This window comes from Falco biarmicus, chromosome 3 (genome assembly GCF_023638135.1).
Source record: "Falco biarmicus isolate bFalBia1 chromosome 3, bFalBia1.pri, whole genome shotgun sequence".
NCBI lineage: Eukaryota > Metazoa > Chordata > Aves > Falconiformes > Falconidae > Falco > Falco biarmicus.
The window spans coordinates 114,858,507-114,875,196 of NC_079290.1; the positions used below are offsets into that span (position 1 = coordinate 114,858,507).

The 16,690-nt window shown below is 61.4% G+C and overlaps 1 protein-coding gene across 1 annotated transcript; it reads right to left on the reverse strand.

The window, feature by feature from the left end:
- Positions 1-1,737: 1,737 nt before the first annotated feature.
- On the reverse strand, positions 1,738-5,860 carry SESN2 (sestrin 2). The gene is given in 12 exon segments (XM_056331541.1): positions 1,738-2,469; positions 2,555-2,699; positions 2,923-3,113; positions 3,420-3,443; positions 3,445-3,486; positions 3,488-3,537; positions 3,723-3,873; positions 4,256-4,464; positions 4,804-4,956; positions 4,959-4,986; positions 5,383-5,579; positions 5,776-5,860. Coding segments are annotated over 12 exon segments (1,362 nt in total). The 3' UTR covers positions 1,738-2,382.
- Positions 5,861-16,690: the final 10,830 nt, after the last annotated feature.

A 16,690-nucleotide genomic window follows, 5' to 3' on the forward strand; every position in this document is an offset into this window, starting at 1 on the left:
CTGTGACTCAGCGCAGGAAAACGGCTCAGCCCCGGCTGGCGCCTCGTGCAAGCCCAGGAGCACCGGCAGGGCCCCCCCGCCCCCCAGGGGGGTCTCTGGTGTCTTGTAAGCATTAAGCTAACGCTTACCCGGGGTTTGCAGCTCCCCTCTGCCAGGTGTTCGCTAAACCCTCCCGGAGTCGCCAGCTGCGCAAAGGGGACCTGGATGGGGACCGTGACCAGCAAAGTCAAGGGAGACCCACCCTCCTGCCTCAGTTTCCCCCGCGCCCCTGAGCTGCCCCAGGAGCGCAGCGCAGAGGCTCTGCCCTACAAACCCCCAGCAAACCCTCGCCGTGCCGGTGGTGCCCCAGCCCCATCCAGCCCCCCATCCCCACTCCGGGGGGGCAGCACGGTGGGTCCATCCCACCCATCTGCAGGGGCTGGAGGGTCCAGACAGCCTCAGAGCCAGGATCCAGCTCCTCGGGCACAGGGATGCACCTCGCCCTGCCGGCGTGGGGGCTGGAGCAAAGGGACGGGCTGTCCCCTCCTCGGGGATCTTATCGGCAGCTGCCAGGGGCTCCTGCCTGCACCCTGATAAGTGCTGAGCTCCACATCACGGGGCTGAGATGCCCCCAGTGCTGCTCCACCCGCCCAGCTCCACTATAGCCCACTCAGCTCCATCCCAGCAGCAGGACCGGAGCATCCCGTGGGACACCCACACTGGGATGAGTGTTGGCGCCCCAAATCCCAGCTCTCTGGGAGGGTGCTGCACCCAGGATGGGCTGGCAATGGTCCCTGCAAGGAGGGTGCACTGGAGCCCAGCCCACCCGCTTCAGGCAAATGGGGAGTGCGTGGGCCCCCCACGTGCCCTCCTGGACAACCCAGGGCTGCTCCCAGCCACCCCCAGAGCAGTTGGACACCCCCACCCCGTACTGCACTATGCAGGATCTAGCGCTGAGCAAAGGGAAAGGGAAACTGCATCGCACGCACACTTGCTTGGCAGCGCTGTCCTGCAGAGGCGTTAGGAAAAAGAAAAAAAAGAAAAAAAAAGAAGAAGAAGAAGAAAAAAAAAAAAAAAGAACAATTTTATTTTTTCAAAACAAAATCTGTAGCAAAGCCACAGTGGCATTTCCATGCCCAGTCAGGATTAAATACACCCAAAAAAATACAGAAATAACTTAATTGGAGCTACAAACCAAGAGTGGCTGAGCAGCAGGTGATGCTGCCAGACCCTGACCCCTGCTCCAGCAGAGCCAGGAGCCGGGGCCCTCCCAAACAGGCACCTCCCCGGCGACCCGCACCGCTGGGAAATGCTCGGGCACATCTGGGTAAAGCTATGGCCACCCCCCATCCCACCCCAGGATGGGCAGGCGCAGGCAGCCCCATGCCCCAGCACAGCTCCCCCCGCCTCACCCCGAAGGCTGAGGCAGCAGAGATGTGCCAGTGGCTGGAAAATGACGCAAAAAAGTGTAAAACACACCGCAGGCACTACACACCCTGCTCCTGCCCTGGGACCCAGCTTAAGAGGCACTTCACATCCCCAGTTGCAGGGGGCTTGGGCAGGCAAAGCTTAACCCCCCCCTGCAGCCCTGCCAGCCCCCATCCAAGGGCTGGGCTGGGGTCTGGCCGTGCCAGGGTCCACGGGGAGGAGCAGCAAGGGGCTGCGCACACCCCCAGCCACGGAGGGGACCCCGTGTCACAGCGGACGCTGAAGGCAGTGGAAACACCCAGGCCGGGCAGGGAGGAGTGGGGGTCTGCATGGCTGGGGAAGAGGCTGCGGCTCCACAACACGGGGGGACTCAGCTCGGAAGCGGGTGGCACGGGGGGCTGTCCGGCTGGGCAACGGGGTGGCTGGGTCCTTCCCACCACTCCTGTGGTGCCATCCTTGGGTGCGAGCTGCAGCGGGGGGGGGAGGGGGTGCCAGGGCAGCATCCCTGCCAGCAGCTGCCTGTCTTCCAGCATGACAAGACCCCAAGAAGCAGGGGCGAAGCCCACGATACGATACCCTCTCGTGATCTCTGGCACGAAAAGCATCCTGCACGGCGGCAGCCTTGGTGCCGGGAGGTGGCACAGAGGTGTAACACCAGCACCGCACGGTGAAAGCAGCACCCACAGCACCCCAGTCTGGCTTCTTTCAGGCTCACTCCGAGAAAGGCATGGAGCAGTCGAGCACCCCCAGCTCTCTGAGCCCCAGGACAGCAGGCCAGGCTCTTCCTGGCACCCAGGGCTTCTTGGGCGTCCCCTCTCCTGGGATGAGGGGCAAGAAAGCCCCCCCTTTCCTTTCACAGCTCCAGGCCCCTTAAGCGGGGAAGACAATATTCCAGCAAACTCTTTAGGGTATCAGCTCCCCCCTGGCCTCTCCCCCAAACCTGGGGCAGGAGGAGGAGAAGGGAGCAGAGGCCGGTCAGGTCATGTAGCGGGTGACAGCTCTCAGGGCGTAGAGCAGAGCTGCCTGCATCCGAGCCTCCAGCAAGAGCAGGTTGATGTGCACCTACACAGGAGAGCGGGGTGGTCAGGGCATGGGGGGCTCAGCACCCCGCCGTACCCTGCCAGGAGGGGAAGGGATGGGGCAGCACCTTTTCCGAGTGCTTGAAGTGTCTCCAGAACTGTGTGTACATCCGCTTGGTGGTTTTCTCAGGGTAGCAAGCCACCGTCTTGATGTAGATCTTCAAGCTGCGCTCCAGGAGCTGGTTCACCTCCCCATAGTCGTAGTCGTCGTAGCTGGGGGAGAGAGGAGGGCACGTTACTCCAGGCAGAACCCCTGCCCATTCGCATACCCTGGGGTCTTCCTGGACCTAAGCCGAGCCCCCAACAGCATCACTTTGCCTTAGTCTAAGCAGCAGTAACAGCCTCACCAAGACCAAGTTGCAGGCTCCCAGGCTGGACCTGCTCATGGGCTCCACCAAGGCAGAGACCAGGCTCCAGCCGTGGCTCAGGGACCTACCGGATCCCGAAGACGCAGTGGACGTAGTTCCAGATGGCCCGGCGCAGCATGGACGTGTCCACGCCACAGTGCATGGCGATGGTGTTGTACGTCAGGTTGTAGACGACTTGAAACTTCTCATCCAGGAGTTGCCCCACGTCAGGGTAGAGGCGGTTGATCAGCGAGTAGCCGTGGTCCTCCCAGGTGTAATCCTGCCGGAGAAATCTGCTGGGATAGGGGCTTGATGGGGAAATGTGGGGTCCCTTCAAAGCCAGGGACACAAGCTGGGGTCTCCCACGCACATTGACACACCACCACCACCCCCCCCGCAGCTATTACCATCTCGGTGCATGGCTCAGGCAGCTCCAGCCTGGTTCCAGGCCCTCACCCTCTGCACCCACGCTGTCCATGGCCCCAGGAACCGCCCCGCTGTCCCCTCACCAAGACAAGCAGGACCTGCCACCCAGCACCCTGCCACCCCTTCCCCTCTTGCTGGCGTGGGGACTGCCAACACCCACCTGCGCACGGAAAGTGGGGGGTGCTCTGCTCGCCTCTCCGCGTGAAGTCTTTGTAGCCGAACTCGGGGGTCCTCCACGAAGCAGAGGACGTTGGACTGCAGGGAGTGATCCACAATATCTACAAGGCACCACCGCAGTGGCCATGAGTGATTGTGGTGTGACCCCAGACAGAGCCAGCCCTGCAGCTGAGGGCCTAGTCCTGCTTTTCCCTGGGAAGATGCTGGCTCCTTCCCCCCTTCCCTGGGATTTCCCAGGCCCAAAGGGACCCCGTCCCCAGCCGGCTGCATCCCTGCACCTCCTCACCCGAGGGAGCGACCAGCAAACTCTCAGTCTTCTCCTGTTCAAAGCGCGTCGCCATCTCCTCCTGCGTGACACCCTCCTCCTCCAGCTGGCTTTCCTGCAGCAGCTTCATCCTCTCCATCAGCACTTCCACCTCCTGCATGGCATCTTTGCCCTGGCAAAGCAGAGGACAGAGTCAACCCTGCCCCAGGCTGCAAACGGCTGCAGAGGGGTTGCAAGCCTCCAGCAGCACAGAGCCACTCTCAGCTCTGCTGTCACTTGGAACAGCCCCAGGGCTGCTCTAAAGAGCATTTGCCTCTGGATTTGTCCTGCTCAGGTCCCATCTGCTCCCACGCCTTGTCCCTGGGACCAGGAGGAAGGGGAAGCCCTGTGGAGGATGCTACCGCACAGAGGATGTTACTGCACAGCCCTAAAGCATCCGCTGTTCCCAATAAAAGGCCCTGGGGTGACTCCCAGGGGAAGCACCATAAGCAGTCCAGCACCCACCACGCCTTCTCTTTCCACCCACACCCCCACAAGGCAAAGCTCCCCCTTTACCCAGAGCTCCCCAGGCTGTCGTCGGAGGCTGGGCTACTGTCGCTTGTGGGGTGAGGGGGGCTGGCAGCTGTGCCCCCATCCTGGTCCTCCTCGGGGTTGATGCCGCAGCCAAAGACAAAGGAATCGAGCGAGTGGTAGTGGGTGAGGAGCACCAGGGCCTGCACCAGCTCCGCCAGCGACCAGCTGTGCTCCCCCGTCTTCAGCAGAGCTGCAAGGCAGAGGGGTTGGAGAGATCCCCCAGCCCCCAGCTCGCTGTGCCGTACCCCCCACCACACCCCAGAGCTGTGGTAAGCCAAGGGCAGGGAGACAGGAGGGTGTTTGGGATGTGCCTCTCCCATAGACCAGCCGCTGTCAGCAGGACAGTCCCCAGTCACGGGGGACATGTCTCCCCTTCCCGTCTGTTGGAGCAACACAGACCCTGCCCTCCAGCTCAGACTCCCCCAGCTCTAAAAGGGTTCAACTTGGGAGGGTTGTGCAAGCAGGGATGCGGCCCCTGGGGTCAAGCACCCAAACCCAGCGTGTTTTGTAGTGCGGCAGCATCATCTCACCTCGATGTGCTCCTTGGTGACGAGCCAGGGCCTGTGGGCCAGCAGTTTGTTGATCTCGTTGAGGTTCCTGAGTTTTTGAGGGGCACAGTGCAGCCCCTGCAGCCACGCTGGGTTGCCCCCTGCCTGCAGGAACTCCCCCATGTGCAAACCCACAGGTAGGAGCACTGGTGCCGGGCTGCCGCCTGTGGGGAAAGCTGGGCAGTCAGCCCCCAGCGCTGCCCAGGGGACCCCAACCCTGCTACAAGCCCTTGGAGAAGCCAAGGCAGGGAGCCACCCCACCCCCACCCCCCCACATCACTCTTGGAGGGTTTTCCCTGGGGATAAGCCAGGGACATCTGCACAGCCCCCTGCCAATGCCAGTCCCCAGGGGCCCTGGAGCGGAGGGGGTGCTGGGCTACCCCAGGTGGGCACCGCGGGACTAACCCCAAAGGGGCTTCCAAGGCTCCGGGACCACAGGTCAGAGAGGGCCCATCTGTGGGGTCCCAAACCTTCCCGCCTCCAGGCAAAAACCCAGCAGCGGTGCCAGGACCCCACGTCACCCCCAGGGACCCCACACCCCCAGGGACCCCCATCCTCACCATGATGGCGATGTAGTGGCGCTTGTGGTAGGGCAGGGGCCCGTCCATGCGCAGGAGGAGGTACTGGGTCTTCCAGAAGCTGCTGAGATACTGGGGGTGCAGCCCCATGACCATGGTGATGTTGTCCACCCTGCCCGCCGAGACGAAGGCCTCGATGAGGAGCTGGCGCAGGCTGCTCTCTGCGCTTCCTGTGGGATCTGCCAGGACGGGGAGAGGAGGGTGGTGAAGGGCTGTGTGCCGCAGCCCCCCACTCTTCCCAACAGCCCCCCTAACCTAGAAGGGAGACCTCCCCGCCTTGCATTAAGCTCCAGTGGCCAGCAGGACTCAGGCATCCAGGAGCACCCAACCCACAGCATCAGATGCTCACCCAGTTGAAGGCACCCAGCCTCCCACCCGCCGCCCGGTACGGACAGCGCCGGCAGCCCCCACTGCCTGTCTCCCCACTCCGGGGGGGCAGGGGGTGATTGGGGGTCTCCATGCCAGAGCCCGCACAGCCCAGCTTGCTCGGCCCGCGGGTTGGGTTGTTTATTTGGGCACTGGTGTGCAGCGGGGAGGAGATGGGGCTCAGCTCCCCCCTCCCAGCCTCTCCACCCCCGCCGCGGTGACGAAACCACGGTGCTATCTCTGCCGAAGGGGGAACCATCTGGGACACCAGCAGTGGGTGCTGAGATAGGACTGAGGGTGCCCCAGCACAGGGAGCCCCCGGGGATTTCGGGGTGCAGTTTTCAGGGGGGCAGGACGGGGGCTGCCTCTGCAGCACAGGGGAAAGGCAGAAGTGTTTGGATGAGTGGGGAAACTGAGGCACAAGCGGGGCAGGGACTTGGGGTAGGAAAACACCAAGGTGAAACAACAGAACTGCTCCCCATTCCTCCAAAACAAGTCTCCCCCCCCCCCCCCCCCCACTGCCACAGGGATACCCCAGGCTGGGTGACCCATCCCCATCCCACCCCTCCTCCCCATTCACCCCCCCTCCCCAGCATCCCACCCCAGCTAGGCACTAACAGTTGGGGTCAGGGGGGTGGGAATCTTTCCTTAACAGTGCCCTGGCCCCCCCACCCAGGGCAGGGAGGGGTGGAGGAGCCCCCAGCAGGGAGGGATGCACAGACCTAAGACCACCCTCACCGCTCTTACCTCTCCCAGGGGGATGAAGGTGCTGGGCCCCTTCCCCAGCTGCTTGGTGGACCTCGACCCCTCTGTCCTAGGAAAGAAAGAGCAATGGCTTTAGCCCAGCACCAGGGCAGCTGGGAGCCGCCGAGCATCCCCAGGACAAGCAGCCGGCGGCGGCGGGACGAGCGCGGTGGGCACCGGAAGGGGTGACTCAGGCAGCCACCCCGCATGGGCCACGGGGCCACGCGCCCATCGCCCCCGCGCTCTTGCGTCAGGCTGGGCAGCACCTGATGAAATCAGGCAGGGGTGTTGCTCTGCACCCCGGGAGGTGTGACACGCCGGGACCATGCCACAGCACCCGAGCTGCGGCATCGCCGGCCGGGAGAGCGGTGACACCCCCGGTGCCCGAGCCTTGGTTTACCACCTCCACGGGAAAACCAGAGCCCGGGGGGCCCACAGGACAGTGGCAGGTCCTGGGAGCTGTGGTTTGCAGTCAGCAGCAGAAATACTGCAGTGCCTGGGGTTCCCGCTAACTGCCCCCCCCCGGCACAAATTCCGATAAACATCTCCGCCAAGTTGGGTTTTTTTTACCCCTCTCCCCAGATCCGTTAACACGGTTAAAACGGAAACCAGCCACCCGTTACAGGGTGCTCTCTGCACTCCAGCACAGGGTTCAGCTCCTTTCTGACCCCCCCATGCTGCAGCTGCCCCCCAGCTCTCCAGGGAAAAGCAGTTTCCACGCTCTATTTTCTCCAAGCAGGTATTTTTCTCCTCTCTGCTGGGGGAAGCGGGGCGGGGGGGGGCTGGCTGCACCCAACCAGGGTTCAGTGATGGGGGTGCCACAAGCGGGACCCCCCATTCAGAGCACAAGACCAGGACCCTCCGAGTCCCCCCACTGCAGGGGTGGCTCAGTGCCCATGGGGACCCCTCAGCCAGCCCCCGAGCTGAAAACACAGGGATGCAGCAGGCCTGAATCCCCCCCCACTCCCCGTCCTTGTCCCATTTTTGCACCGCAGCATCCCACCAGCTCGCAAGTTTTCAGTGGTGCAGGGGAAATTTCTCTGCCTGCATCACAACAGCACCCACAGATGCCAACCACAGACAGGGGGATGCAGCACCCAGCCCCTAGAGCTAAAATAATCCCCCCAAAACACCTACGGAGAGCACTGGTGTGCTGCTGGGAGAAGAGAGGGTGGAAAAAGGTTCAAGTGCTCCCAGCCATGGGAAGGAGGCGAGGGGGAAGGGGGGGCTGGTGCAGGGTCCCCCCAAAACCAGGAGGAACACGGTGCTTGCACAAAACCACGACCGAGACAGGGCAGCAGTAGCAGAAAGGGCATTCCGCAGATGAACGCCGGCAGCATCGCTTCCTCCAACCCACGCTGCTGATACAGGTGCCGGTGGCGGCACCCACTACGGAGGAGGTGCTCAGGCCCCAGCTCCAGGCAGGGAAGCACCAGCCTCCTCTTCCCATTCCCTGCAGAAATCCCTCAGGTCCCACTACGAGCAGGAGCCACGGTGGCACCGAGCAGGAGCCACGGTGGCACCGTGAGGCTGGGACCTGTCCCCCAGCACCGTCTGCGCTCGGTCACCTGTGCTGGGACTTTTGAACGGGAGCCCAGCACCAACCTTGCAGGCAGGATATGAGCCCGGGATGTAGATCTGCCTGCCCAGGGAGCAGGCAGGGTCTCAGCCCCCTTGGGTGCCCACAACCACACTGCTCCATCCCATGGCACACAACCCCTGTGCAAACCCAGCGGGGAGCAGTGGTGCCATGGAGACCCGGAGGGAGCAGCAGCAGTGCCCATGGTGTCGGACACAAAGCTCCCACAGCCCACCCCAGAGGGATGCCTCAGCCAGCGGAGACCTGCACCCTGCTTTGCTCCGGGTGCAGGGAGAGATGTGGCAAGGAGACACACACAGTGCAGGCAACGCCCCACCCCACCCCCCCCCCCCCCCCCCACGCTGCCTGCACTGCTGGGGACACAGAGCCGGGCACCCCGTCCCAGTAGCCACAGGCGAAGGCATTGCCAGCCCAGGCAAAGCCAGCAGGCAGGCCTGGCCCCCTGCCAGCCCCCAGGACCCAAAATAAAACAGCTCAGCTGCAGCCGGGAGAGCGGGATGCTGCCTGCAAACCCATCACGAGCGGGCAGCCTTGCTCCCACAGCACCCAGTTACCAGGTGAGCTGGCTGCAGGAGCTGCACTGGAGAGCCTGCAAGGCTGCTGCTCCCACAGGACCTGCAGCTCTGGCTGTCCTGGGTGGGCAAAGGCATGATCCGCATTTTATTGCGCTCCTCCCTCGCATGGCACACAGCCAGGTAGATGCTCGCCCCGTGCCATCAGCCACGCTGCACCACAGCAGCTCCCAGCACCCCGCTTCTCCCCACATCACCCCCCTCCATCCACGGCTGTGGAAGACCCCTGTGGTGGGCAGGGCACAGCCACCCAACACCCCCACCCCACAGCTGGGGGAGGTGAGGGAAACCCACAGCATCAATGCCGGGAACAGCAACATTTTCCAAAATCAAGAAGCCTTCCAAAACTGACGGCACCATGGGACATGCACCTTCCAGCCCGTTTACAACAGGGAAGCTCAAAGGGCAGCTCTGGCCCCAAACCTGCTCTGCCCCCACACTCAGCACCCGGCGTGACACTCCCAGCCTCCTGTGGCAAGGTGGCAGCGAGTGTCCCACTGCCAGGATTCACCTGTGGGAGATGGGACATGTCACAGGATGGCAGCAGCAGGAGGGCACGTCCCACTTTGCAGCCGTGGATCAACAGGGCAGGGAACCGCTTCTCCAGGGGTCTTTTCCACATCCCTGTGAAGGGACAAGCCCCAGGGCTGTCACCTGGCTTCACCGGGAGAGATACCCAAGAGCTGGAGCCGGGCACAGCCTAGGTGATGGCACGTGTCTTGCCTCCCTGCTGCCTCCAAATCACTGCTGAGATGGCGGGAGCAGCCTGGCACTCCCCCAAGCAAGGAAGGGGTGTGGGGTGGCACGAGGTGACCACACAGCAGCTGTCAGCACAGCCATGTCCTTCCCCAAGCGTCAGGCAGCGGGGCACGGCACACCGTGGGCTCTGGCTGGCACCAAACTGCAGCCACCCCAGCAAAGCGAGCAGTGCCCGCATCCAACGGCTCTGACCGCTGAGCGCAAGGGATGCCCCAGGGCCGAGTCACCACGGAAGCGAGATGGGGGTGAGGGCAGGAGCAGGCTCATGCCATCGCTGCGCTGGGTGCTGAGCTGGCTCTGCGCTGACTCACAGTTTGGGGAGAAAGAGCTTCTTTGGTGCTCCAAGAGGCTCCCTGGGAGAGGACAGCAACGGAGAGACGTCGGCAAGGCAAATCCACGGGACACAGGCAGCAGGACTTCCAACCCCGAAGGCAGCAAGGAGCTGGGGAGCTCAGCCCGCCCCACTGCTTTTCCATGACAGCTCAGGGTGACCTTTGAAGGTGCATTTTAATCATCCCTACGCAGAGGCTCCTTATGTTTTGCTGCATTAAGCAATCCTCACGGGCGCTGCGGTTAACCCTTGCTGCACCGTTGCTGGGTAGGGTATCACCTCCTGCTTCTGCTCATGGCGAAACTGAGGCACAGAGGTGATGCTCTGACCCATGCCACCCACGTAACCTGCTCCCAGGCTCCAGATGGCACAGGGCAGGTGGAGGATCCCAACAGAGACACCAGGGGAAGGAGTTAATCCCCCATGAGCAGGAAGATGGGTGTGCTGAGCAGCGACACCACCCCCCCCACCCCCCCCACTGGTGCCAGTGCTTAGTCAGGTGTTGAAAAATCATTCCTGATAAGGCAAGGTTAAACAAACACCATTGCAGCCACCCAGCTGAGAGGGTTTGCCCCTCGTAACCTGTGTTCCTGCCAAAAACCAGGCAGCATGTTGTCCCTGGGCTGTACTGGGGGGCAAGAGCAGCGCCAGAGCTTGGCCCCACTGACGCACAGAGCCGATGTGTGAGTGCAACCCCCTTGGCACAAGCTGTCCCTGCAGCAGCCCCAGCCAGACCTGCTCCCGGCAAGCAAACCCAGCTGCAGCCACGCTCCAGGAAGAGAGCAACGGGATCCCCAAATCCTCATCCTGAAAACCCAAAGAGGTTCTATGGAGAAGGGCAGAGTTGCTGCTGCTGCAGAGAACAGATAGCCCTGCAGCAGTGCACACCCCACTGCCACAGCACGCAGAAACAAAACTGAGGCACTTTCATGACGGGTGCAAAGGTCCCAGCCTACAGAGTTTCAGCAGTACCTGCTAGACATCGGTGGCGAAGGTCTAAGGCATCCCAGCCACAGCTGGCCTCCCCCCAGCCTGCTCCAAAGCACTGATTTCAGGCTTCAGCTCGTGTCAGGACAAGCACCGGCACTGCTGTCTGGGGTCCTTCCCACCCACTGTCCCAGGGTTTCCAGCTTCCAGCCCATGTCAGGATCTCTGCAGCCACTCAGAGGTGGCACGGTTGTTTGGGGAGCCACCAACTCTCCACAAGCAAAGCCCCGAGCTGCAGAGCAATCCTGCTGTCCCTGGGGAAACCTGAGGGAAGGGGAATGCAGGAAGTAGAGGAAAAACTGCACCTGGTTGTTGGTTTTTTTTTTCAGAGGGAAAAATAAGTCTCACAAATAGAAGCAATCCACAACTTTTCAGGACTTTGTAGGTGGACTGAAGCTGGAGACAGGTCCGATTAGCCGGGAGGGACAGGGAGGGCCTGCAAAGCTCCATGGACACCTTAGGATTCCAATGTTGCACACTGGACTCCAAACGCAAAAGCTCTGGGCGATGCCAGATGGTTCTCAGACCTCTGGGTTAATGGGAACATCAGAGGGATCCCATGCCCAGCCCGGGAACAGCAGCACAAGCTCTACAACTGGACACAGCCCCCAGCCTCCTGCCAGCCCCCAGCACCTGTCCCAGCAGGCATGTCCTATTGCCCCCCCCCCGCCTCAGTTTCCCCCCAGGCCCACGCCTGCAGGCAGGGCCTTTGCCCAGCTCCCACACCCCCCGCAGCTCCTGCGGGGCTCAGGCCACCCCGAGAATTCCCTGGCCAGCCACCCCAATGTCCCCCTGCCAGGCCAGGGTCACCCCATCCCCAGGGAGCCCTGGGTGGGCTCCCAGCACCCCAGCCTGCTCCCGCTCCTCAGCACCCTTCTTGTCAGGCTCGTTGCAAAGCAGATGAACACGAGGGTCGGCCCGACGTGTCCGTGTCCCTGCCCCTGTCCTCCCGCAGCCGGCCCCGGGAGGGGGCCCCGGGCTGGGGGACGGGGACAGCGGCCCGGGAGGAGGGGGGGGTCTCACAGGCGGGGGGACGGGGACAGCGGCTCCGGGAGGGGGAACACCGCCAGCCCTCGCCCCACGGGACGCCTCGGCGGCAGCACCCCGCCCGTCCCGGGGTGGGGGGGGGGAGAGCGATGTCAATGGGGAGCCGCTCGGGCAGGCCCGCACCGAGCCCAGCCCTTACCTCGCCGCCCCGCCGGGCCCCGCAGCCCCGCTGCTCCTCCAGCCCCGCGGGGCGGCACGGCGAGCCAGCCACCAGCATGGCAGCGCGGGGGCGAGGCGGCTGGCACGGCCCCGGGGCGGCCCCGGGCGGGACAGGGGGCCCCGGGCACCCCCGGCCCCCACAGCGCTCCCGGGGCCCGCCCGCTCCCCACACAGCGGCGGCGGGAGGGCGGGACCGAGACAGCCACGCCCCTCCAGCCCGCCTCGGCCAGTGGCAACGCGGAGGCGTGACCAACGCGCGACGGCAGCCAATAGGGAGCGGCGGCGCGGGGGGTGCTGGGAGGTGTAGTTCACGATGGGTTGCTGGGTCGGGGTGGGGGTGAGGCCGGCTGGGCTCGGGCCTGCAGCGGCCTGAGCTCCCCCGGGGCCTGTGAGCGGGCTGAGCCCTGCAGCACCCTGGGGCCCCACCCATGGCCGGGCACCCCCAGACAGTGCTGGCTGATGGGAGCGTCATGGCAGGGTCTCACACCCCTGTGCTTGTCCCCCTCTGCTCCGAGGGTAAGGACAGGGCCCTCCGCACGGCCCTGCTGTGGCACTTGCAGGACCCTTTGACACAGGGAGTCACGGGAAACGTCCTCTGGGGCCAAAGGGAAAAGAAACTGCGTGGAAAAGGCACGTAAGGAGCCTGTGCACGTTCAGGGGCTGTGGTATTTCTCCAAAATCACTGAGCTGCCCTTGCCTTGTGCATGGAGCCTGTCCCATGGCTCTGTGTGGCCATAAGGAATTGCTGTATCCCTCCTCCTGCCGCTCCCCGTGGGTCCCCCTATGGAGCTGTTTCATTAACCCAGCGCAGCAGAGCCCCTTGAGCTACCGAGCAGCAGTTTCCCCTGCCATCCCCCTACAGCCCCGTGCCAGCTCCTGTCCATTTGAACAATAAACACCAAACCCAACAAAAGGAGAAAGAAGGGGGGGGAGGGAAATCCCACCCCACAACCACGGGCAGCCCCAGACAGCAGTGCTGATAACAATCTGGTGCTGCTTGACAGCCTGCACATGGCAAAGTCCAGCAAACAGGAGTCGCTGCACAAACAACTCGGGTTTTGCCTGGCAACAGCCTCCTCCGGCTCCGGTCCTGAGCTCCTGCCAATGCAGCAACATGTCAGCGCGCCTGGGCAGCGCCGGTGGCACAGCCATCCCCACACACCACAGCGTTCTCACAGCCACACTGGCCTCTGCGGGGAGAGAGGACACAGCAAGTTTCAAATGCTCCCCAGGTCGGCTGCTCCTTGTCCTTGTCCCCTTCCAGGCGCTTCACAGCCTGCAGACACCCTGTGCTATTTTAAGGGTGTTTTGCAAGCCCGGCTCTGCCCTGAGGGCGTGGGGTCTGGGCGGCTCTGGCCACCCCGAGGTGTCTGCTTCTTGTATCATTTGAAAGGAACAATTTGGGGGTTTAATTGCATCTCCTCCGAGGTCCAGGTGGTGCCTGCTCTGTGGGGAACCCCGCCCCACGCTCTCCTTGGGGCCAGAGATGCTGTTTCAGCCCCTGTCCCCCTCATCCCGCTCCTTTGGCCCTGTGACACCCCGCAGAAAGCCCAGAGCTGCCTTACACGGGCCAAGATGCTGCCTGGTCCCCAGCCAGCACTGGGGCTGCAGCTACCTGAGGCCACGAGCTCTGTGTTTGCTCTGGCTGAACACGTCAGCCTGAACACGTCTCTTGTTTTGCAGCAGGGAAGGCAACATGGTGTAGGCAAAGCAGAGGTGGGGCTACCTCTGTTCTCCCCTTCCTGCCCCCAGAAAGTGCTGGACACAAGTGGGACACGTTGAGGTGGACCTGGGGACCCCAGAGCTGTGGGTGTGCATCAGGCAGTGGTCCAGCTGGAGAGACAGGCTGGAGGTGCTGCCAAATATTTCATATAAAAATATCCCATCAGAAGACGCCGAGGGCTATGCCAGAAGGACATTTGCCCCGGAGCTGGCAGGGCTGGCCAGCACGGTGGCCCTGGTGTGCAGAGCAGGGGCAGGAGGGGCCAAGCACAGCCAGGCGGTTGCAGAGCCGGGCAGTGCACTCACTTGGCAAGACGGAGCAGCACACAATCCCCCATCTGCTCCACAGCCCGGGGTCAGCCCACCCCCGCCGAGGAAAGGCAGCCGGCACGTTACCTGCAGCCTCAGCACTTTTCCTGGCCTGTTTGCAATGCTCCTGCCCACGTAGCAGCCGGCTCAGGCTGTCAGCAGCATCTCCCCTCATTGACAGCAGCCTGGCGGAAGATGACCTGACACCTCCAAGCTGCCAAAGGCTTGTCCCCTCCCATGCTGTGTGCCAGAAACGGGTGATACCAGGCAATGCCAAAGCAGCTTTGGCATCTCAAATCCTTTCATCCCACAAGCCTCATCCAAGAGCACCTGAGGTCTCACCTTTTGTCCCCATTTTTGCTCAGTAGTGCTCATTCCTCCAGGAAATACAGCTGCAGGAGGGTTCCTCCCTGCTGGCTAATTCACAGGGGTTTACCTGGGCACGCAGCAGCGTTGCAGCTAGGCTCATTGCAATAGTCCCCAGAAAAAGGGTGGCAAAGGAAAGGCAAAATCTCCTTGAGAGAGGAACCCAGGAGCTGAACCCAAACACCCTGTTCCCAGAAACACCAATCATAGGAAACATGTAACGCTCAGTAATTATTTAGGGATCGACAGTGCCCTAGTTATCAAGATGCTGACTGTACAAGTCTGTTGCTTGAGTTTAACAGTGTGCTGCAAGGCGGCTGAACAGGAAGGCAGGGCCAATTGCTTAAGATAAGTCCCCTTAGAGCAAACAGCAAGGTCGGCTGGGTCCAACTGTTGGCTTTTGGTACTTCACCAGCCTGGTGGTTTTGGCCAGCCCAGACTCGAGGACAAAGGGGAAGCAGCAGAGACCAGGCAGGGACTCTCTGCAGGGAGCCCCTGGGGCACCTGGAGCAGATAAGACATGCACCACTAAGTGTTTCCTTTCCTTACGTGCTCCGCTCCTGTCTGAAGATCTGGGAGCTGGATTGACACCACGGCTGGCCACCCCACACCTCCCCTCTAACAGCCTCTGGTGGGAAAACCCACGGGCACCTGGCCTGGTGTGGAAGAAGGAAGCCCAGACCACCTGTGGGGTGGAGAAGGGAATTCCTCCGTAGCTGCATCGTTTGGAACCACAGAGGGAAGGTAACCCCCAAGGTGGTCCTCGGCACTGCTGCACCTCCTGGGCTACCAAGAGCTGCAAACGCTCAGCCCCTTGCTCCATCAGGGTATCTGCACTGCAGGCAGACGGATGTGGCTTCAGCAGCATAAACACATTAGAAACAATGGTTTGTACTGGTTTGTACTGGTGAGTGAGCCTCATTGCTCTGGAGCCTCTGGGAATAGCTGCAGGAGGGAGTGAGCTGCTATCCCCATGTGCTCCAGGAGCCGGGACTGGATGCTGGGATGGCTAGCCTGGCACCAGTAAGGATGGGGGTTACGGCCAAAAGACCTTTGGACTCCTGGATCTCTAGAGATTTCCTTCGGAAAAAGCAAAGGGCAGCAAAGTTTTCTTCATGGAAATCTCATGAAAAAGGGAAAAGCGCCATCCCAAAGGAGCAGGTCTCATTGCCAGTGCCAGTTTTACCCCCTTAGCAAATGACCTGAGATCAGCAGGCAACGCCGAACGTTTCCCACCCCTAAAACCCCACCTGCTGTCTGCAGGGGTCCCACTTGCCTCGGCAGCACCCTCCACTCCCCCCAAGGGCTCTGCGAGGAGCCAGTCTCCTTGGCCAGCTCGTTTCACTTCTCTACCCAGCTCATCCCGCTGCCCTTGCTTCCCTCGCATCCAGAACAAGGCTTGTGCTTACATCTCCTGGCTCAGCTACAAGACACAAGTTACTAAAGCTTTAAAGGATTTTAAGATCCTTAGTGGTTTTGGTTGTTGGTTTTTTTTGCTTTTTGTATTTTTTTTAAAGACAGTTTTAAAGACTGCTGCCCCCAGGGCATGCTGCCTGAGCCAGTGCTCCCAGAAAGCTCCAGCAATTAGGGAGGAATGGAAGGGATGGTGTTTGTGGGTAATTACCGGCAGGTTAAGTCAGTTTACTTCTGCTGCGGGTACAGGCTGTTAGGCTGCACAAGGGTTTATATTCAATTGCGTACTGGTTTCAGATCCTTGCCAGGGGGCCTGCAAGTTTGGAAAGGAGATATTTATTCAAGTAATTACTTAAAAAAAAATAAAATAAATCCAGTCCTCTTGGTTAGTACATCAGGAGACACTGCAAGATGTGTTCATTGTGCCCTGAAAACTCAACTACCACCAGCTGCCCGGGTACTTTGAGCTTCTGCATCTTCAGGAGAGATTTCTCCTGGAAGCAGGCAAGGGGCAGCCAAACATCAACTCACCTGAAAGAAGTGGGACAAGGAAAAATACTGACCAAAAAACTAGGAGTCTCATTTTTCACCTGGATTTCATTACTAGCAGGTGGCTGAGAACAGTATGTAATACTCAAGTGTGTTCAGTTACTGTCAAAACCGTATTTTTCTAAAGCTTTGAAACTGAAATAAAGCAATCATAACCCAAAATAAATTTTAAAAAATATATGTATCCTTCTGCAAATGCTCAAACTGCTTTAGAAGCACTGGATAAACCACAGAGAGGAGGGAAGTGCTAGCAGCTAAAGGCAGGAGCCAGCCATTTCTTACCCGAGGTCTGGCCAGAAAATGCAAAAATTGCCTGCGGCCGCTCAGAGACATGGCATGGGAGGTGGAGCGCGAGGCTCTTCGGCT